The 23,660-nt window shown below is 40.7% G+C and overlaps 2 protein-coding genes across 3 annotated transcripts in view; both read left to right on the top strand.

The window, feature by feature from the left end:
• Nucleotides 1-23,660, top strand: part of LOC101850734 (diacylglycerol kinase epsilon) — a 90,927-nt gene that overhangs the window by 1,945 nt on the left and 65,322 nt on the right. The window contains exons 2-8 of one of the 2 annotated variants that reach the window (XM_035970793.1): nucleotides 6,462-6,548; nucleotides 7,671-8,377; nucleotides 8,703-8,846; nucleotides 9,484-9,629; nucleotides 10,074-10,128; nucleotides 10,705-10,818; nucleotides 19,698-19,769. In XM_035970793.1, the coding sequence (XP_035826686.1) occupies nucleotides 7,697-8,377; nucleotides 8,703-8,846; nucleotides 9,484-9,629; nucleotides 10,074-10,128; nucleotides 10,705-10,818; nucleotides 19,698-19,769 (1,212 nt within the window). In that variant the 5' untranslated portion in view covers nucleotides 6,462-6,548; nucleotides 7,671-7,696. The remainder of the gene's footprint in view (nucleotides 1-6,461; nucleotides 6,549-7,670; nucleotides 8,378-8,702; nucleotides 8,847-9,483; nucleotides 9,630-10,073; nucleotides 10,129-10,704; nucleotides 10,819-19,697; nucleotides 19,770-23,660) is intronic. The other variant, XM_005102322.3, reaches the window with a different exon arrangement.
• LOC101854880 lies at nucleotides 883-2,062 on the top strand. Its single transcript, XM_005102341.1, has 2 exons — nucleotides 883-1,125; nucleotides 1,649-2,062. The coding sequence occupies exons 1-2, from the start codon at nucleotides 883-885 to the stop codon at nucleotides 2,060-2,062; spliced, it is 657 nt and encodes a 218-aa protein (XP_005102398.1).

The following is a 23,660-nucleotide window of genomic DNA, read 5'->3' as shown; positions in this document are numbered from 1 at the left end:
GTGGTATTGCGGATCTGGTCTGTGATGATGGTAGTGTGGCAAGCACGAACAAGGATGTTGTTGTTGTTGTTGTTTTCAAATCCCTTTAGCTGCGAGCATTTCGCTCTTGGCAGCGCAATGCCTCCCTCAAGTAGCCACATGTCCTTGTCATCTGGTCAGCGCCAGAATAGAGCAGGCCTTGTAAGTCTGTAGGTGTGTGTAGGAGCCTGCATCGAAGAACTGCCAGGTTTGGGCAGTGGAAGAGAAGATGTTCAACGGTCTCCTCGTGGTAGTCACAGTGTCTGCAATGGGGTTCCCACATGGGGTTAATTCTATTTATGTGCTTGTTGGTGTGTAAGTGTCCTGTGCGCGCTCTGAAGATCAAAGTCTGATCAGCTCTACATAAGATATTCGATGGGTCTTTGGGGTTGGGTTTGTCCATGTATCCGAAGAGAGATTTTCCTGTTTCTGCATTGGCCCATCTGTTTAGCCACTCGTCTCTGCTTTTGGATTGGATGATCCCTCTGCAGGCCTGTAAAGAGGCGGCTGTGTCTGTCTGGGGCAGGCTTGCTCCAGTCTTTGATAGTTGGTCTGCAGTCTCATTCCCTGGTACTCTAGAATGGCCAGGCACTCACTGCAGACTGCAGTGTGACCCGGACGCCATAGGTAGTGCCCATCTGTTTTACAAGGCTGAGAATGTTCCTGTCACCTCTGTAGTCTCCTCCTCCCTCGACGGCTTGGAGTACTGACATTGAGTCAGAGAAGACAACAACATCCCCCGGTGTTACAAACAAGGATAAAGCCGAGGTTCTCAATACTTTTTTCTGCTCAGTCTTCACGAGAGAGGACACAAGAGAAATACTGGAGTTCCAGCACAGAGATGTTAATTGTAAGTTTGAAGACATGCATATAACTAAAGAAGATGTGCTCAAGAAGCTTGCTAAGCTAAATCCCAACAAAGCCCAGGGTCCAGACAACATCCCATCATCCATCCTCAAACAATGTGCCACTGAACTAGCTGCCCCGCTGGCAACTCTAATGAATAGGTCACTGCAGGAAGGAGTTATACCATCCGAGTGGAAGCTAGCCCATGTTTCACCTATCTTCAAAAAAGGCAAAAAAGACACCCCCGGAAACTATCGTCCAGTGAGTCTAACGAGTGTGGCCTGTAAGGTATTGGAATCCATCATCAGAGATCAGCTCATAAAACATTTTCAACAAAATGATCTGTTTAGCAACTGTCAACATGGTTTCATGAGCGGCAGAAGTTGTTCAACCAACCTATTAGCGGTGCTGGACCTATAGACTTCAATCATTGAGGCAGATGGCTGTGTCGACACCATTTATCTAGACTTTGCTGAGGCCTTCGATACCGTCCCACACGAACGTTTGTTGACAAAACTGGAAGGCTATGGAATTGAGGGACAGATTCACGCTTGGATAAGGGACTTCTTGACTGATAGGAAACAGTGTGTGGTTGTAAATGGAGAGGAGTCATCCTGGGAGCATGTGCAGTCGGAAATCCCTCAGGGAAGTGTGCTAGGTCCGTTTCTCTTTGTATGCTTCGTCAATGACCTCCCTGAAAATATCCTCTCTGCTACTTTTCTGTTCGCGGATGATACGAAGATTTTTTTTTGCTGAAGTACCCGACTATTCGGACAACCTCCAGGATGACTTGAACAGACTCCAGCTCTGGTCTGATGCTTGGCAATTGAGGTTTAACGCAGAAAAGTGCAAAGTTATGTACATTGGGAAAAATAGAAACCCCTGTGAGTACAAGATGACATCCAAAGGTGAACGCATCACTCTAGAATCTGTATCTGTGTCACTAGAAAAAGACCTAGGTGTGAATATTGATAGTGATCTAAAATTCAGCAAACATGTCAGTATCCAAGTCAACAAAGCCAACAATCTTCTAGCACTGATCCGGAGAGGTTTCACAATGCTGGACAAAGTGTCCCTTTCTACTCTGTACAAATCAATGATTCGTCCTCATCTTGAGTATGGAAATGTGGTCTGGTACCCCAGACTTAAAGGTGATGAAGAACAACTTGAAAAAGTGCAACGTCTGGCCACAAACTAATTTCTGAACTACAGCACCTTTCTTACTGCGATCGTCTGAGAAAATTGGATCTGCCATCGCTGTACTATCGGAGAGCTAGAGGCGACATGATTGAATGCTACAAGTATTTAACAGGAATTTACAACGTAACAGGAGACATTTTTCCGCAGGATCTACACTGTAACACTAGGGGACACAGCCAAAAATTGAAGAAAAAAACCCCCATGTGAAAACAGCAGTCCTCCAAAACTTCTTCAGTGCACGCACAGTTAACGCTTGGAATTCCCTACCGGAAAATGTGGTGTCTGCACCATCCTTAAATGCTTTCAAGAATAGGATTGACATGGTCTGAAAGGCACATAAATCCTCCATGAACCTAGATTGGTTTCAAACTGCCAGATCCATGAGCACCAACCTACAGATAACAGAGTGCGAAAACAACGAGCAGGAAGAAACAAGCAATGAAAGCAACGAACGGCTGATAGGCGACTAGCCTGACCACTGCCGTACTTCAAAACTAAACTAAAATAAACTTGAAATTAGGCTAGATCTAGATCTAGATATCTAGATCTATAATTGTGAGGACCCATATGATGATAGACATCAGCTGCGTTCTGCTCTTGATATTTCGTCCTTGCATAACCATAGATCTAGATAGATTTAGATCTAGATCTAGATCTAGTCTAGATCTTAATCGTTTTGTGTGTGTGTGTTTCTTTTTTCACTGTTTGCTGTTCTTGGTGTGAAATGACCTTCACCCAGCCCATTAAAGAAACTAAACCTGAAACTTATCTCAACAACTTATAAGTATTCTCTGTGCTGTTCTGGGTGTGTCTGTGCTATAGACTAGGCTATAGGCCTACTGTATGTTAGCACTCCTGAGGGGGGTGAGAATAGCCTATGGCCCTATGTCTTGCTAGTGAGAATAACCACTTCCTATACTTATATATATATAATAATATAAGAAAAGATACACATCTTTATTGTCCAGATCCTGGCACATTGGTTTGGAGTTTCACCGCGTACGCACATACACACACATACGCACCCCTCCCCCGCCGCCCACACACGCACACAAACATGCACACACATGTATACGTACGCACATGTGCACACCACCCATACACACACACTCTTCCACACACATCTGTGCACATAACCGTAATAATATATAATTGTATAGGCCTACTTGCACTCTCAAACATTTGTTATTATGATTGTAATACTTATATCTCATAAATGGGAGCAAAACTGATGTGACCCTTGGCCCGGACCTGGTCAGCCTTTTACTGCTAAAATAGGCATTAAATACAATCTGTTTGAAGCCTTAAAAATAAGACAATAAGATTGAAGATTGCCTGTAATAGAGCTTTTGCCAATAGGTGGGTACCTAAAATGTAGCACAAAGGGTTGATGATAACAATTTTGATATTTCGTTTTTACTTGAATTTTTAATTAAAATTCTTATATATCTCCTCCTACAAAAACATGTATTTACAGACCTACAGATGGCATGCTAAGCTGTGTAAACTGGCGTTACATAACATCAAGTCTAATTCTTTCGGACATAGCTATAATGACACATTTTTTAGAATTTGAACATGCAATTCAAAATTATTTTAACAGAGTTCTTATTGCTTTAATTTTCAAACATAGCATGAAGAGCATCCTATATATTATAATGGTGAGGATCACAGAAAAAAAAAAATCTAAATATCTTTGTGTTCGCATTTATGTCATCATAGTTATGTCCGAAAGAAATGAAAAACTTTCAATTTTCCTAATTTAATTCATAAAAATTTTTTTTCGGCCAGCAAAGATTCAGGAGATTCAGTTTGACTCTTAATGCATGCTAATTGTGAAAAAATGCCACTTAATTCACATTTTACTATGATTATGCAAAATACCAAATATCTTTTGAACATAACCGAACCATGATGACACATAATGGATAAATGTTTGTCATCATTTTGGAACATTCATCAATTTACATCAAATTTTCCCCTCTCCTTGAGACCTAGTCAAGCATGCGTGGTTGCCTCTAGATCTACCACTTGACCATTGGAACGCAGTGCGATGTTTATCATTACTTGGTTTAAATTTAAATAAATGGGGGGATATGTTTTTCGGACATAACAGATTTTTTCAAACATAACATGTTAAGATTTGATGACGGCATAAGAAAACTTAAATGAATTTGTCTCATCCATCATTATTCTTCTCGCCGTCTTGCATCGAACAACGATACGCTTTGAATAGATCGACAGGAACAATGCATGTTCCTCCACCCCTATTATTTCCTGGGGCAGAGAGTAAACATTGAACGATATTATGATACTCTTTCCAGGGCCCCAAAATGACCGATAGAAACGAAGTCTCGGGGAACCTGAAGTTGCCTTGCGAAATGACTACTTGAGTTATGCTCGAAAATGAAAATCTAGAAGGCTCACAAAAAACCCCCAAACAGCTGCAGATATGATTATTCCTGATATAGCACCACAATTAATGTAGTTATAGTAGTAAAAGTGTAGAAGGATGAGTTTCTCAGCAATTATTTCATTGTTGAACTTGACGACAGAAAAAGTACGAACTCGACACGTCACATTTTACATTAAAAAAATACATCGATTTCAAAACTAAAATAATTTGTAAGATTTCTTCTGATGGCCCGACTGCTATTTCTCTGCTCCCATAGCTGAAACATCATATTAAGCACAGCATTTATACAAATTTCAAAGCTGTAGCACCATTTTTATTGGAAAAAGAAAGGCTTTGTAAGGTATATATATGAAGAAACCCCCACCTATTGACAAAGATTCAATAGGCCAAGGCCTATTTAACCATTTAAATAAAACCTTATACAGAAGTAGTAGACTATGTAACCGAGTCTATTGTTTTATTTTAAATTGAGTTTGCTTTGGACCTTCCCTCCCCTTCCCCTCAGTCCAAGGACCGGGAGTAAAAATTTTGGGGTGTTTGAAAAAGAATATGTAGACACTTCATATTAAAAATGAAGAATGTAGACTCTAATATTTAGAAGAAAAAAAAATTGAATCCCATATCAATCTAAATGAACATTACAAGCAAGTAACGTTTTAACTACTAGGCCTACTCTCTTCCCAACTTTAAATGTACTATGTAATTTTATTTCAGTTAGAAAATGAAATGGAAGGCATTTACTGGTGATCCAAAAAAAAACTCACAACATTTTTCGTAAATGTTTTCCTTCACACTGAAGCTTTCATCTTCAAATTTGAACACAATATTCCTCATTCAAAAGGAATTTGACTGACATTCATTTTAGATGATTCCACTAAATAATTCTGCCATATAATGCACATTAAAAAAACAACCCATCTTTTTTGCTTTTGTCCCCTTTTATTACACTACACACCAATACGCATTACCACAAAATGTCGTGACAAATTCTGGACGGACCTGAGGAGACACCGGCACTTGGATCACCCAGACCAGTGGTTCATGCAAAATGGGGCCAATCCACACGTTTCTGTCAGATCAATGACATGGCTAACTGACCACTTTTGGAGATCTTGTGGTCAGTCGCAGAAGTGAACACATTTGGGCTCCGCATTCTCCTGACCTGAATCCTTTAAACTTTTTCTTGTGGGGCTATCTGAAGGACAGGATATTTCAAAACCAGTTTGAAAACTTTGAAATTATGAAACAAGCTATCCGTGATGAAGTGAGAAACATTCAGTGGGAACTGTTTGGACGTCATTGAGCATTTCAAACGACACATTAAAAGATGTTTGGAGTCCAAAGGAGGACATGTGGAACATTTGTTTTAGAAATTCAAGAACAAAAATGTTATTTTTTTAACTCCCTAAGAGAAGTTAAATATTGTTTAATGTCACTGGAACAATTAAACAATATAGAGAAAAAGAAGACAAAAATCAAATCAATCGTCTCATGATTTCCCTTGCGTGAGTGTCGTTCTTTAAAATTGGCGCATTTTGCATTTATGGGTGTTTTTTTCTTTATTTTTTTTTCCGTTCTGAAAATAAATTTCTTCTGTATGAATTTTATGTCAAACAAATTCCTTTTGAATGAAGTTTATCTGTTTCAAATTTCATCTTTCTAGAACAATGTTTGCGCGAGATATGTAGAAAAAAAGTTGTAAAGTTTTTTTTTGATCACCCTGTATATTAGATTTTTATTTTCTTGGCTGGCACTGGCTGAAATTAGTTTCAATACAATTCATGGAAAGAAAAGTAGAAAACAGTTTATGGCCTACACATTTTCAACTTCGACAGATAATGTTTGAACCGTAAAGGTCTACATTTTATGTCCTGTGGTGATGTGTAAATGTGCAAACGCAGTGGGTTTGCCTTTCCCACCTTTTTTGGGGGGCATCGTCCTCGCTTCCCTCTTTATGGCGAATGGTGTTTTTAATCTACAGAAAATGCGTCGCTACAGTGGGTTGGCCTTTCATCCCTTTCGGGTCACTCCCCCAAACAGCAAAAACAGTGAGGGATTGCCAACTAAGGTCTGCCCTTAAATTTCATTCGCCTTCATTCGCATCGCGTGTTCCCACTGTGTACATTTTAGTAGTAAGCCTACTGTTGTGTGTTGTTGGTGCCTCGCTTGTTACCCTGTGTACGTTCTGGTACAGTTGTGTACTGACTCTGTCCCTTAACCGATTAGAACTGAATTAGAGATTAAGGACCTAGAAATGTTGAGCACGGCTGTAGAAAAAGACAAACCCTTTATGACAAGACAGACAGGCATTATTGCAACAGAAATTATGTAACTACTGAAAGGAAACAAATTACAGAAGAAGTTGGGTGTACTGGTAAATAATTTTGATGTCGTCTTTTCAATTAGTACAAGAACATCAACTTCACATCTGCCATCTTTAAATCTGAACGAAAAGGGGAGTGAAGGAAAGGGACTCCACTCTGTTGCTTCATATCCCTTCCTATTCGCCTTCCTCTCCTCGCGATTTTTTGAGGAGGTGAAAGGGGAGGAAAGAACGGTCTTCTGTGTTTGTACCTTTAAAATAATAGTAATGCCTGGAGTTCTGAGTGGCCTTCGCTCCTGCCTATTTTCCTAAGACAGCATAATAAAAAATATTTCCTCACATTTCAGCATAAAGGTTATGATTTTCAAGTTCCAACCAACTTTGTAGAAAGTGGGAGTCAGGATGGCTGTCAGAATTTAAAGACAAAGAGCTGACCAAGAAAAGTTTAATTTTTGGAGAAAAAAAAATCTGAGGAAGTCTAAATTTGCTTTTATTACATTTAATTAGGTGGAATACAATGCTTGGTGCCATAAGTTGGAAGAAAAAAATTAAGTGCAAGAGTAAATGATCGTAGGGCCTAGTGGTTGAGGGTGAGATTATGGCAGTAAATGGAAGATGTGGTAGTGCAGGAGGAAAGAGAGAGGTATGGAGGTGAGAGTTATAGAGGCAGGAGATGAGGGGTCAGGTACGGGATGAGATGGAAAAGAGTACATGGAAACAGGCTCAGGTGGTTGATTTGTTTGTTGTTGATACTTTCATTTTAGTGGTGTTCAGAGATATTTGTACTCTTTGAAATGAAACTGATGGGCAATGGTATTGATAAATCATAACATAATATTATCATACTATGTATTGTTCTATTTTCAGGTGTGAGCAGAGGCACATATGTCAGGATGGATGATTTTATGTTCTCCCTACTCATAATGTTAAGTTTACTCAGTGTTGCAGCATACCTGCTGTCTTTGTACAGAAAGTATCGTTTGAGACATTATTCTGTGCCAGTTCGAGATCCTACCAAGGGTCATAGGTTTTACATGGTAGACATGTTCACTGCCATGACTTATTGTAATGTCGAAGAATGTCGCCTGATCCATGGAGCTCAGTGTGACACCTGTGGTATCTGTGTTGACGATCATAACATGAAAACAGCGAACAAAAAAATATCGTGCAAAGTAGCTTCTAGTAAAAATTCAGTGATGACCCACCATTGGGTAAGAGGCAATTTACCTGCCTGCAGTGAATGTGCTGTCTGTGAAGAGGAGTGTGGAGTAGTGCTGGCCCTCATTGACCTGCGTTGTGCTTGGTGCAAACGGACTGTGCATGATGACTGTGCACCAAAAACAGTTACATGTGACCTGGGCACATACCAGAATTTTATTGTTCCACCTAACTGTATTGAAGTGAAATGGGTTGGTGTTAAAGGCACAAGGCAAAGACATCAAATTGTTAAAAATGTCTGCCGGCCAAAGATTGAAAAGTGGACTCCTCTCATTGTCATAGCAAATAGGAAAAGTGGGAGTAATGAAGGAGAGCTGTTGCTAAGACACTTCAGAGACATCTTAAACCCAGCTCAGGTTAGTAATATAGTAGGTTCATGTGTATTACAACTTGCTATTTTAAGAGTCTTGTGTGGATTTGTGTGTTAGTGCGTGCATGTGCTTGTGTGCATGAATGTGTGTGGATGTGTGTTTGTGCGTTTGGTGTGCATGCATTATGATTATGCATGAACCCATATACCTTGTCTTTGTCTCTTTAGTTCTAGTCGTATGGAATGCTTTTCTTGCTGTTTTTTAAATTAGGGATGTTTGATTGAAGTTTTATAACGTTGTTTCTGTTTGAAGAGTGTTAAAGCAAAATTGAGATTTTAAAAATAAATTGTTTGTATTTCTGTCTGTTCAGGTTATTGATATACAAGATGTGTCACCTGAAAATGCGTTAGAATGGTGCAATTTACTTCCTGATGTCACATTCCGACTCCTTGTCTGTGGTGGAGATGGTACCATTGGTTGGGTACTCACTGCCATTGAAAAACTCAAACTTCAGGTATGGAATGAGGTGCCAAGGTGTGTAAAAGAGGCAGGCTTATTGAATATCTATCTTTATAAGAGAGTTAAGTCATAGTTTACTTTTCAAAATGTACCCATAGACTTATCTTTCTTTCTTTTCACTTCTCTTAGTGAATGTTGTTTTTTGCTGCTCTGTCCTTCAGAGGGAGAGAGGAGAACTGTATGTGTACATTATGTAAGCTATTCTCAACAGGTTGACTAAAAAACAATACATCAATCTAACCTTTACTTCATTTTTAATGTATTTTTTTACTTATTGGTTAATCATTTTTTGAAATACACATAGTCACACTGAAGCAATGTACGGTTTTCATTCTTGTGGTCAACGTATGGTGGGGTAAAAAAAATCGAAATTGCAACTGGAATATTTTCTATAAGATATATGACGGAGGGATGGAGAAGAGAGAGTGAGAGGTTGAGGAACATAATGATGAAAAGACTTACAGACAGAAACAGACAAAAACAAAAGGAGTAAGGGTGGGGGGAGACAGAAAAGAAGACGGTTATGTTTAAGTAATTTTCATTACTTTTCTTTGTTCTCATATGGATGTTTTCATTGTTTAATACTTTTTTTTAGCTTCTGACCCAATATAATTCACCTGTTTATCTCGCAGAATCCGCCAAGACTGTGCATTCTTCCCCTTGGAACTGGAAATGATCTGTCTCGTGTGTTGGGTTGGGGAGAAGGTTACACGGGCGATGTGGATGTAAAGGAAATTCTGAACAACGTTATCAAAGCACATGCTGTTCAGTTGGACAGGTAAGAATGAGTGAAAAAAATAATATTTCCTCTTGTTTAGTTATTCTTTTTAATCACAACATAGAAATAATTATATGAAAAAAGATATCTCCTCAGAGGAGCAGATTGGACACATAACTGAAGGAAAAAAGTGAAATGCATTAACTTGGTTGCGATTTGTGAACACTGTTAATGCTGGGAAAGAGCATGTTCCTTGCTTTGCTGTTGTTTTGTCATGATTATGATCAGTATTAGCTCTGTTATTAATGATCAACTATATTACATATTTTTTGCTTTTCAATTATACTGGACCTAATGTTACATTTCGGCGTTATCACAATATGGTTCCATTAGGCTTTCCTTAAAACAGATATACAGTATTTGGCTTTTGTTCTTGTTGGCATAATGAATCTAATTTATTTCCATCATTTGGCCTCATTTTCTTTGTCTGTTTTAATTCTGCAGGTGGACTGTGGACATAAGGCATGAAAAGCACTTTGGATTTGCCAGGCCGTCAAAAGTAAGATGTGACACAGATCCCATTTTCCTCTTACTCTTGGTTTTTCAAGCTTGTCCCTTCTGAATACATGTGACAGGTGGCAGGCAATCACATGGACTTGAACAACTATTGCATACATAAATGCGTAGTGTAGTTGATTTATTGAAAATCTGAAGTTCAGGGACATAAGCCAGTGGTTCCTTATTTGGTTAAATATTGATGACACAAGAAGTGATACAATGGCAGTGCAATGACCCTTTTGTAAAGACAGATTAGCCATGTTTTGTTTGTGTCTATTTTCATCAGGAGTTGGTAATTTCTTAGTTCTTGTGTTTCTTACACATTCTGTATTGCTATAAAAATCAAAATAAGCATGTCTATTATAATTGTTCGGTTTTTTTTTTCTATTAAGTTCTCGGAGGGTAATAGAAGTAGGTTCTACTTTGTTACTGTTGCTTTACTTTACAGATTGTTTGTCTTGGATTTCCATGCATTAAATGAGTGTTATTGTGTCAATGTGCTTTTGTTTAACTCAAATTAGAATACAACACAAGTGTAGTGTGCCTTCAACTGTATGTTTATCTTTCATATTTTCAGACTTTCATCATGAACAATTATCTGTCTATTGGTGTCGATGCTCTTGTGACCTTGAATTTTCACAAACAGAGAGAAAGCTGGCCGTCCCTTTTTGCACACAGGATTATCAATAAGGTTGGTGTTCTTTTTGTTTTTCATTTCTTTTATCAAGATGAATCTAATGATAATTTTTTCCTGTCAAGTTCTTGTGTTAGGGCATGCTGATTATTATGTTGCTGCTGTTTGTACTGTTTCTCTTGCTCTTATTGCCACTGCCATTGTAGCAAAGACATCAAGTCTACCCACTAAAGTTCCAGAAACTCTTTCTGCTCTTCTGTTGCTTCTCTTATTTCTCTCATTCTGTTTTTTTCCCTCCTCCTCCTTTGTTGTTCATCTCGTCCCCTTCCTCTGCTGTTGTTGGTACTTCTTTTCGTCCTCCTCCTCTTCTGTTGCTTGTACTCTCCTTTCCACTGCTGCTGCCTACTTTATTCCTTCTTCTGTGGTATCGTTGCTCCTTGTTCATCTCCTCCTCCTCTTCCTCCTTTCCCTCCTCTTCCTCCTCCTCCTCCTCCTCCTCCTGTCTTCCCTTGGATGTTTTCTAATTTTGTTCTACTTCGTCTTCCTCCTTTTCACCTGTTACTGCTCCTTTTCCTCCCCTGCTAACGTTGCTGTTGCTCTGTTGTGAGCTTGAGTCTTGTTAAAACGTCTCAGTCTGTTGTCCCTGCCATCTAGTGTATAACTTTGCTTAAGACAAATACATTTTGTCGACTTGTATGTTTCAAAAAGACAAAGGCATGTGTAATTGTTGAGAATTAAAAATGTATTACAATCTGGTCTTTTACGTTTTCATTCTTCAATTTTTGTGCTTATGTCCCTTGCGTGTGCCTTCACAATTTCGAGTTTTGTCTGCTGCAGTTTAGTTAATGGAAGAACTCTGTTACTTGTTAAAAAAAAGAAGAAAAGAAAACTCTTCAAGTAACTGCATTTTGTTGAAATGATTTGCGAATCCCTAAAACGAAAAATTAAACTGTAGTCGCTAATTTTTTAAAGCTTACAGTGAAAGAATCAAGCACAACTTGACCAAGTTCTACAATCATGAGTGTGATTGTACGTTTAGCATAATTTTTCAGTTTACTTTGTTTTGCCCCTTTGGTTATCCTTGGAACCGATTTCCAGCCTTTTGCAATATCTAATTTTTTTATTGTTGGAATGTTTTTTCATTTGTGTTGAAGCGGAAAGCATATGAAAAAGAGGGAAGGGGTGCCCTCCCAAAGAGCCTGCTGGTGGTCCGGGGGTGGGGGTGGCGGTTGGGGTACAAAAACCCTACCGGTACGTTGATAGATTGTGTTGATGCTAATTTGCTGCCTTGAATAACGAGATCCTTGTGATGCTCCTGAGAGTAGGTTTTTTTTGGGGGGTCTCTTTATTTTCTGCTCAGTATAATGATGAGTCAGTGATAAGATCTCCTTTTTTGTTTAAGATGCACATGAATATAAATGACAATATACTTTTTAAAAAAATGCTCTTTTTCTTCCGTTTCCTCCCCCTTCTCGCCATTCCTCTCCTCCGTTAGGTAAGCACCCTTCCCTTCTAATTCTAAGAATCCACCTTTTTATCATGTAACGCCGTTTTGTTCTCTATAATTTACTAAAATTTGCAATCCATCTAAGAACCCTGTTTGAGCTCAGGCAATAAACTTTTTTGGGCTCCTTAACCATACCATACTGTGCACGGGTTGATGTGACGGGAGGCGAGTGGCAGGCGACAAATTTTACACACTACGAGCATATTTTCACAGGGCGTTTTTTTTGTTTTTTTGTTTTGAGGCACATACATGAATTCAGCCGAGAAGATTTAAAAAGAAATAAAAATTAGGCACGCAAGTAAACTCTGCCGAGCGGGTCAATCGCTGAGGGGTTTTTCGAAAGAGGTACTGTCATTTGCTTCTCTCACGTGGTCACGGAGTCGGATCGTCTCATGAAAGCTGGCCCATTCATGGTCAATGGTCATTCTTTTCCTTCTCTCGCAAAACGTTGCGACTGGTGCTACTTCTTAGTTTAAATATGCTCTTAAAATTGTAATGACAAGGTCGCGTCATAGAAATTCAATACCAAGCGTCGTCTTGTTTTCATCTGCCCCAAAACAACGCAGGCCACTTAGACGTGAACACATACATATTATTTTATTTTCATTTTTCAAGTGAACCTCTTTATCTCCTTGTGGGCGTCAGTATCGCCTACGGGTCATTACTTCATCTTAGAATAGACAAGGGGAGCCAACTGATAGGAGTGAGTTACGCACATTGAAAGTCGTTCACGAAAACGTGGTCCATTTGTGAGCCGGCCTTTTCTCTCGGTTTATAAACCGGATGACTGCTTATTTATGTTCCAAACCGCGCAAAATAGGGGCCAGTAAGTGGCAGTAATTTCGAAAAGAGAAATTACAAAGCTCATCGATTGTTTTTCCATTTCAAATATGTTGAGACGTAGTACACATTATTTGTTCCTTTTATTCAAATGTTGTGTTATTGTTGATAATTCAGCGGGAATCATGTTAAGTATCAATGCTTTTGTCCAACCTCTCCCCCTTCATCCTCACTCTCCCCAGCAAAACGAAACATACCACAAAAAGCTTTGCCCACCTCCTCTCAAATGAATACAACGTATTAGACCTAAACAGACAACATACTCTCCTCCTCCCCATAGTGACAACCTCCATTCACCCCTCCCTCCCTACCCCCCCCCCCAAAAAAAAAAAAAAATTAAAAAATTTTTAATTAAAAAATCCAGCACGCTCATATGACCTTATGCAGTTGCGAGCGCGTAAAACATTTACAAATTCTAACCCTCCCCCCCCCACCCAACAGACAAAACAGCTTCCCAAACAAAGACACAGCAATAGATAAATAACAAAAATAGACGTACAATACGAAACACCAACAACAAACAAAACCCAAAACCCAAATAAAGCCCACTCTTAAGCCCCAATTTTGACAACTTAATACTCACTTGTTAAAGGGAGGGTGGGTGGGTTCGCATGCTTTGTCTTTTCTTAAACCTGGAATTTTAACCTGTCATCTGCCGGGTGCGAAACTGACGTACAATCCTCTTTTGTGGAAAATTAAACATTTAGTCAGTATTGTCTTGCGCCAGATGTTTCTGAACTCTCTCGTCACGGTGTAACTGTCTTTCATTTGAAAGCCCATTGCCATCTGTTGAAGATTAAGTAAAGGGATATAGAGTAGTACGCTGTTGGTCATTATTCGTTACCGCTCAGGAAATAAATTCAATCTTTTGCGCTTTATCAAAACGATGGCAGGCCCGAGAGAGTAAAAGGTTTTGGTCTTTGGGACGCCGGCAGGGCAAAGGCACCGTCAGCCCGCGTGATTGTTTTCTCTGGTGAGCAACGCGACGGCATACTGCTTTTCTGTTTACTCCCGGAAGGTGTATTGTTTTCATTTCTGGATCGCATGGAGCCTTGGCGGCTTTGTGGGGAAGTCGTCGCGTCTGCTATGGGTAGGCGCCATTTCTTCGTCTGCGCATTGATCTCGTAAAAAGAAAACTGAAGAGAAAGGTGGCAGTCTTTTCGTAAATTGCTAATGTAGTAAGAACAATAAAAACCCAGAGGCAGGTTCATACCGCAGGTTAGGGGAATAGACAGGGTTCGATTTGTCTTCGTGGTTGCTTCAGTTGTTTGGTGAGATGAATATGAACGCAAGTGATATCACAGGCACGCCTTGTCCTCGAGAGTGGACAGTGCTTGGATCTTGACAATTCTGTTGAAAAAATTAATCATAATGCTTATTATTATTATTATTATTATTATTATTATTATTTTTATTATTATTATTATTATTATTATTATTATTATTATTATTATTATTATTATTTTGTTTATTTGCCAGAGAGGTTGTGGAGTATAAATGACACACACCAGCTACGACTACGTGTGTGTGTGTGTGTGTGTGTGTGTGTGTGTGTGTGTGTGTGTGTGTGTATGTGTGCGTGTGTGTATGCGTGTGTGTGTGTGCTTGTGTGTGTGCGTGTCGAGGGGGAGGGGGGTTAACAACCATGGTAAACGTTGTGCCGCGAACTTTACTTACATTTATTCTACAGAAATTGTGAAGTTCTGTGAGAAGATCATGAATGTTTCTCTTCTCTGCTTATGCATCTCAGAAAGGGTGTCAAATATTTGGACTCCAAATGCCGACGATTGCGAGCGACAGTTTTCTTCAATAGCAATTTTTAAAAAATGCAGCCCGTTTGCTGCCTTTGCTCCCTCTGTCCGGGGTTCCTTACGTCTGCGGACATGGTAAGAACTAAGAACAGCCGGAGGCAGGTTCATGTACTCACGATCACATGTTATGAGCCTTCTTCTCATTTTTGTCATGTTTTCTTCTGTCCCTGCAAAGTCTAGACCGGAAGCTTTTGATATCTAACTACATTCAAAAGGCAGTGGGAGCCTTTAATCTGTGGGTTGCGAGAGGTCGAGTAACGGAAGAAAGGGCCGAACCGAACATCCCACGAGAGCTTCACTAGCATGAGGTGACAACTCCTGGTAGTGTTTTAAAACTGCAAACTCTTTTCAGCACGCCGCTCAACTTGCGATCGAATTGTTGTGGATTATACCCAGTGCACACCGCCAATCGGATTCAGTCGATCCAGTCAGGGCTCAATGTTAAAAACTATCAGGAAACGACAAATGCCGTTTTTGGGACACCTGAATAGACGTAAGGGTCTTGAACATCTAGCTCTCACTGGCAAAATTGAAGGCAAACGAGACAGAGGTAGACCAAGAACAATCTAATTAGGGATCCTAACCAAATGGGTTACAGGAAAAAATCAGGGAAACGTAGCTTTTTTGTAGCTTTTTTGAGACCATCCGAGCAAAGGAATGAATGGAGAACCATGATCTCCGATGTCTGTCGCAGATCTGACACTGGATGGTGATGTGGCAGGGCCAGCCCGATATTCCTTCATGGCCCCGATTCAGTCAAATGAATCAGATCGGCAGTGTGCACTGGGTATTAGATGTCTGGTTTGGGCAGGAAGGACGATGCATAAGGAAAATTGCAATTGCGTCCACCTGTTTTCCCCAATTCTCACCAGTTCGAATGGGTTCGATGTCAAATATGTGTGAATGATATATTCCATCCCCCAACCCCTGCCCCATTCTCATGGGAACTAAGACAATAAAATTAGAATGGACCGGCTCTCTAACAAGGTCTTTTTAAAATCGTGTTGGCTTTTCACCGGAGGGGATACAGAGCTGTAAATACGTTTTTAATAAAGCCTCACACCTCTGCAGGGTATAAATGACACGGGTGCTCTAAAATCGTGGGCTTTATTTACGTCAAATCTGTTTGTAGAAAATTCACTCAAATTGCTCACTCTATTTTGCTTCCCCACTTCCACAGCAGTCTGTTGATAGAACTAAGAACTTTCAAGTGGCATGTTCATTGTTCGTATTTTGGTGGGATCACACGTTGCGAGCTTTCTTCTCTTGTTTGCTCAACGCTTGCTTTCGTCTGTTTTCGCGAAGTCTAGTTCGGAGACTGTTGATACCTGGCGACATGGAAGCGGTAATAGGAGCGTTTAGATTAGGCGTTGCGAGCACAATGGAAGATAAGGTCAAAGGTCTGCTGTCCCGGATTATACGCCTATAATAATATATACATGTGTTTGTATAATAACGCTTCCTCCCAACCTGGAGTCCCAGCGGGGGTTAAGTTCTTGGCTTTCAAAACAACACATGATGTGTTTAGTGGGGTGTTTTTTGTTACGTGAGATAAACGAGTTAAGCATCCTGGCGAAGAAGAATTTTCGAAGCGAGAGCACTTGGGCCGGCGTCTATGGTGTAGCGGTTAGGCGCGTCACCGCCGCACGCAGCAGACCTGAGTTTGATTCCGACTTGGGGAGATTTTTTTTGGTTTTGAGTACTTCGGTTATTCTGCCGGGAGGTTTTGCACCTCTCACCCCGTGTTGGTCCTGACAGGCAGGGTTGAAGCCCGCCTCCCAGATGATTAAATTGTGTCCTACATTTAAAAAAGGACACTTGATTTAGAGTTAAGAGTAAAAAAGATTTAAGAAGGAAGAATTCACAGACGATAAGAAAAGTGAACCTCACCCTTGTGCTTCTGAGCAAAGATATTGTTTTGTTTTATTCTGTCATTAGAGAGGTTGAGAGTCTCCTGGTGTGCGATGGGTCTTTTCTTATAAATCGTCGACCCACTGGATGTCTTTGTGCAAAGGAAAAAAGTGGAGAAGGGGTGAGGGCAGGGGGGGGGGGGTTGTACGGGAATCAGGCTTAGGGAACTGAGCTTTGGCACCAACAATATAAGCCATAAAGGTGTGTGTGTGTGTGTGTGTGTGTGTGTGTGTGTGTGTGTGTGTGTGTGTGTGTGTGTGTGTGTGTGTGTGTGTGTGTACACGTGCTCGCGCGCGCGTATATGTTTACGTATTTTGTAAATTACAGTCGAACCTGCCCTGACGGCCACCTCTATAAGACGCCCACCTGTACAAACGGACACTTTCCATTCCCCTCCTTGCGTTTTTTCTATATAATTTAACTATGTAAAACGGGCACCTGTCCAACGCGGCCGCGGCCACCATTATTTTAACACGCAACCCCTTTCACATTGAGTATTAACACCACCTTAGTGACTCCATTACGTTTTGTCAGAAATTGTGCTTTGACCCCTGGCGTGGTGGGCGACCCGTCATAATTTAATCACCTGTCGTTGTTGTTAGTAGTCCCTCCAACCGATCATGTTGCGTAGGCCTCTCCCACTGTTTACCAATAGCTACCAATTTCCAGCTGCTGGTGAGGTAAGCGTGTGATCCCTCATAACCCATAAGCCCCGCCCATAACTCATACACAAATTGTAAGTGAGATGAGTGGTCACTGTTTACCCAGTCTGTAACTGTAACAAAGTAACAATGGACGTCAACATGGACTTGTGACAGAAGCGTCGCTCGTTCTTCGAGTGGTGGCGACCCATATGTTTGTTTTACCATAGCACTCGGCCCTCCTTGTCTGACACATTTCGTTTTATTGTCACCCTTGCACAAAATCAGCAACAAAATAAAATTAACAAACAAAATACAAACCACCACCACCAACAACAACAACAATAACAATAATGCGGCTACTTTCGATTGGGAATGGGGTTTGTTTTCTTCATCTTGATCAGTCCTGCCTAAGACGGACACCTGTCTTATACAGCCACTTTTCTCATTGACAATGGGTGGCGTCTTACACAGGTTTGGTTGTAGTTAAATATTCCATCAACGCCATTTTGATTTCTCGTCTTGCTGGAGGTACATGAATACCCCATCCCATGCCCATGCCCTGGGCTCATACCGCGCATGCCGGCCAGGACTTACGACAAAAATTCTTACAGTGAAGGCGCATTTGCTTTTCTCAAAGTCGATTTTGAGCAATTGCTTTTTTTTCTTTTTTTGAATGGGTCATGAACAAATCTTCGTTGGTACACTGCACGACGAACGATGTCCGACCATATTACCCTCATTATGGTGAGCCAGTGTTATTGCAAGGTTCCTGGTTGAAAGAAAACAAAGTGACTGTGACTGAAAAGAAAGAAATACCCGGAAGTATAAAAACAAACCAAATAAAAAAAGTAAAAAAGACAACAGAAACAAACGAACCGTAAAAGAATAACAACAAACGAAATGGGAAAAAGGAGAGACCCCAGCATGATCTCAACAATAAATTAACCTCCCCCCCTTCCGCTTTCGCGTGTTTTTTTAATGCTTTGGTTTGGCCAGTTTACGATTTTCAACGTTACCCGAGTTGTCGTAGCGGCTTTCAGAGACAGAATTGTTCCGAACAATTATACTTTAAAAGGGTTAGGAAAAATGGACGCCATGGAATTAATCATAACGAATAGTTAAATAAATAAATAAATAAATAAATAAATAATAGAATAACAAAAGGTTTCTCAAACATTGACCTTTGGGACTGAACCTGACACTTTGTGACCTCTCTTTTCCTCTTAGTGTTAAATCCCAGGGCGTGAACTCTCATCTGCATGTAATCGTATCCTTCTTGGACGCTCGTGTGATAAGATTTGAGTATTAAATACTTTTTTCTCGTGTCAAGTTTCCTGGTAAGTCGCCAGTCAAAAGGTACGGCTTTATTAATACGAAACTACCGCTAGTGTCAGTGTTTACGGTATAATTGGAGGATGAGCAGGGTTTATTTCTCGCGAACGAGTCGGATTTAGGAGGGAGATGCTCTCAACGATAGCTAAGGCAGAATTAAGCCTTTTGGTAACCGTTAGTATCTTTGTATCCGATAAACGTCGCCGAGGCCTAGAGCTATGTATCGATTTTCAACGCAAATAACTTAGCCACCATCCCTCCAACAAAGCTGTCACTATTTATTATGTGGATAATGATTGTAAATTGTGAGTGCCTTCTTTTCCTCCGTCGTCTTTGGGTAGATCCTAGCCTAGGGTAGATCTTGTTGAGTTATGTGTGGCCTGTTTGGCGAACAACTGTGTTCAGCTGGACGAACATGAGTGTGACTGTTCTTTGCACGACTTAACTCCGCTGCATAGTGTAAATTGGCTTCTGTTGCAAAAAAATTTAACGCCCCCCCCCTCTAAAACCAAGCAAATAACCAAACAAAGAAAACGAAAACAATAACATCAACTCCTGATTAGACGAAGAAAAATAAATTATATACTGACTAGGCCCATGCACCCCCCCCCACCCCCAACCACGAAAGAAAAACAAGAAGTACAAAACAGAAACAAACGACCATCCCCACCACCACCCCAGTAAAGAAAAAAAAGAAAGTTTAAAAAAACAACTACTTTTTGGGTTCGGTGCCTGCATCATTTACTTCCCCTTTGTGGCTTATCGAGTTACAAACTCGTCCGCTTGAGATGTTATTTTTTTCCTTACTAATTCTTGACCCAAACATGTTACCAGTACGATCTGTTTGATTAAAAAAAAAATTAATGTAATGTTTTGTTTTTTTCGTTACAGTTTTGTTATTTCACCTATGGGACCAAGGACGTGTTGGAGAGAGAGTGTAAGCACTTGGAAAAGAAACTCAAGGTAAGAAGTTCGTTGAAAAAAAAAGAGACATTGATAGCTACTCTAATGGATTTTTGACATTCAAGTTCAAGTGTCTTTCGATATTAGGTAGAGATCTGTTATGCGTGCGTGCATACATATGTCTTTCAGCCACATCCCTGATCTTATGGAAGGAAAAATCTACACCTTGATATCTCGGACAAGGGTGAAAATTCTCGGAGGTTCCGTGTGCAAGTTGCGCACGTTAAAGATCCCTTGGTGGTCCAAAATCGATAAGAGTAGGATTCGGCAGCCGCCCGGGCTAAATTCAAAATTTCCTACCAACTGAAAATGTTTCATGAGTCCCGCGCGCTTATATGACCTTACGCAGTTGCGAGAGCCGTAAAACACTACCCCCCCCCAAAAAAAAAAAAAAAAAAATGTTCGCGGGTGTGTATTTTTTCGTGACTCCGATGTTAGCTTTATCCCCTATTTTTTTCTCTGTGTTACTCTTTGCGGAATGTGTCCTTTATCACACCAACTCAGCCGGCTAAACGCTCTTGCCTTTTCCGATTTCGTCTCATCGTCAGGCAGAACAACACTTAGTTTTGTACAGGTGCTGAGTTCTTTAGGCGCCACATTATTCATGGTGACTTTGAAGAAGGAATCCGAGCTATGGCAAGTCGTTTGAAATATCAACACTTTCTGAAGGAAACTCAGTGATGTTGTTAAAAGCATAATGCAGATATGTCCGCATGCTTCCCTCTCTCTGCAAATGGGTCCTAGTCAGAATTTTGAATTCTTGGGACCAGTGAATTACCATGAATTGGTTACTCTTATTGTTTTATAAAATGACACGTACGTTAGAAAAACGTTTTGCGATGTACCATTCTCTTGCATACCTCTCTTGAAGGCGTTTTCGATTCTTTGGTTGTTGCTTTTTATGTTTTGGACAATATTTTTTAAATAATATAATTTTGGTTCCCATTGAGTTTTCTTATTCGTTTTTTCCTATCTTTTTCCCACCGTCCCAAATACCCAAGCTCATAAATAAGCTCCCCTGTGTACACGTCATGCACTAAACACAAGAGCCGAGACTTTTAGTCCGCAAAAGTTCTTATTTTCTCGCCCAGATGATTGGACTAGAAGTGATACCACAAACAGACGCGCTATATGTTTTATGAGTATTTTGAAAAGAGCTTGATCCTCGCAGCTCGTCGAGTGGATGGCTTTACCCACCAGACTGGCACGGACGAGAGGGCCTATCTCGTTTCCCTTGATGAGTTTTCCATACACACAGCTCGGAGTACTTTTCTGTCTCGGGTCTTTCGTACTTGATAGTCGAGCAGCGGTTTATTGTGCAGCGGTCGAGACTCTTTGTTTTATTGTAGGTTTACCGCGCGCTGCTTTCGTTTCAGTGCATCTCTGCATCTTTTATGCTCTTCTTGGCTAAATATTATTTAACCTCAGAGATAAGCTTTTGTAGCGCAAATCTTAGAAAACCCCATTCTTGCCCCACCCTCTTTTTCGATGGATAGGCATATTATGTGAAAGTATTTAAAAGCTTAGAGAGCGTAATACCACAACAACAACAGGACAGATACTAACAGACGCTAAACCTCTAATACCATACTCAGCTGTTTGAATACCGGTGAGGTACACGCACGTCGTGCTTTCACAATGTGTGCCAGAGAGTTTTAAATCCTTCATCTCTATCTTCCCCTCCGTTGGTTCTGTCTGTTTATCTTAATTGATCTGAGCACAAAATGACAAGGACCGGTAATGCGTGAATATGATTTTTTTCTTTTTTCTCAGAAATCCGCCTGAGAAATCTAATAAATACATGTATAGCCTTCTTGTTTGGCCTGTCGTTGTGCAGAGTGACATAAGCTATTGCATTTTCAGCGTTTAAGTTCTTTCTTATAGCTCATGAAATATGCAGAGAAGTGAAAACTTGAAGAGATGATTGCAGATTGGATTTAGCTGAAGTTTAAATCTTCGCGTAAGTCCTGTCTCTCTCCCCCCTCCCCTCCCTCCCCCTCCCTCTACTCCCCTCCCTCTCCCATCTCTCTTTCTCTAACTCATTCTCTCTCTTTCACCCCCCCCCCCCCTCTGTCCTCTATCTCTCTCAGCCCATCGTAAACCATCTATAAAACAGTGTGTTGTGCATTAGCACCCCACCCCCTTACTCAAGTTCTGCTGCGCGTTTTTCTCTTGACAATGTATGGAGGTAACAAAAGTCACGGGGTTAAGCACCGTGTTTTGACTTATGCACTAATGAAATCGCGCCCCCAAAGCTCCCAAACGCTGCAATTTCGTCCGGAGAAAATGGCGCCTCGATGATATCTTGGCGCTTCCCGTCACACATGGTGATAACAGAGTTGACGAGGGGCGGGATTTACTGGTGACGTTTCGTTCACCGAGAACGATGAAATTGTTTTATGGCCTACTCCTGGTTGTACCTCGCTGCTCCTTTTTTTCGATATTCCACCTTTTTTGTGTGTGAATTTTTGTGTTTGGTTTTAGCATCATTTTACTACGTATAAGTGGCTTTGAAAAGTGCTTCTACAGAAAGGTACCCCGAGAAAACCCAAATCGTTGCCTTTCTAAAGCTCCGTAGGAATCTCAAAACAATACAAGCTTAAACGAAGATCGTGGGTTTTATTTTAAATTTGGGGTAAGTGTTTTACGATGCTCGCAACTACCGAAGGTCAAATGAGCGCGCAGGTCACATTAAGCATTTTCAGTTTGGTAGGAATTGATTTTTGAATTGTGCCCGGCTAGCGGCCGAAGCCCACTCTTGTCGATCTTAGGAACACCAAGGGATCTTTAGTGTGCGCCATTTGCACACGGGACCTTCGATATTTTTACACCCTTATCCGAGAACGCTAGATGTTTGCGTTACATCTTACCTACCCTAAGATCAGGGGTGTGGCTGAAAGACAGCATGGCAGTAAGAAGGAGCCTAGTAACAGCAGTAGAAAGGCAACAGAAATAACCAGGAACCCAGATGAGGGGCCAAAGAAGGGGGGGGGGGCAGAAAGTGGAGACGAAAGGAGACGATAGAACATGATTAGAGAGAGCAGAGAAGGTGAAAGAAGTTTTTTTTTCAGAGACGGAAATTTTCCGTCGCTGTCAGGTTTCGAGCCCGGGACGTATTGCATGAGAGGCGAACACCGTACCTATCTCTAGACCACGAGAGCCCCCCAGACCGTGTTTGACTTAGATTGGGCCGTTTGGGTGGCTGTGTCGAGCAATTATAATATGTACTGTTCGTCAGGTAAAGAGTATAGGATAGTTACACCATGTGCTCCTTGATTAACCTGTTATCCTCTTCTTGGCTTTTTAAATCCGCGGAGGACCATCTCAAAGTTCACATCCTTTCTCATCTAGAAAGTAGACCCCACACTCCGCCACGTTTAAAAAAGGCAAACAAATGACACCCCCCCCAAAAAAACCCCCCACAAAAAAACCAACACAAAAAACAAAACCCAACCCCAAACAAAACAACAAACAGAAACAAAAAGAAAAACGAAAAACAAACCCAACTGACAGCTGCGGAATTAACAATCATATTAACAGCCTCAACCGTTGCAGCAACAACGAAAACGGCGACCGAAACACAATCTTGTGCAAAAACAAGCAGATGACGATTCTTGACACTCCCTTTATACGCTTTCAGTGAGACATTTTGAGGTTTGAACGTATCGAAAGAAAGGAGAGCGGAACGGGCACGGAAAAAGGGGGAGGGGGGGGGGTGAGGGATAAGGGATAAATGCCAAATATTGGCATGCCAAGTAAATGTATTGGCATGCCAAATTTATACCAAATCAAACTGAGCCATTTCACTTTTCTCAGAATCAAGCTGTTTTTTAAAAAAATATGCGCATGCCATGGATGAGAAATATACCCAGAAATTGGCATTATTCGTGT

The sequence above is a fragment of the Aplysia californica genome, unplaced genomic scaffold (genome assembly GCF_000002075.1).
Source record: "Aplysia californica isolate F4 #8 unplaced genomic scaffold, AplCal3.0 scaffold00321, whole genome shotgun sequence".
Lineage (NCBI taxonomy): Eukaryota > Metazoa > Mollusca > Gastropoda > Aplysiida > Aplysiidae > Aplysia > Aplysia californica.
Note: the sequence above shows the minus strand (reverse complement) of the source record. Positions and strands in the feature narration are given on the sequence as shown.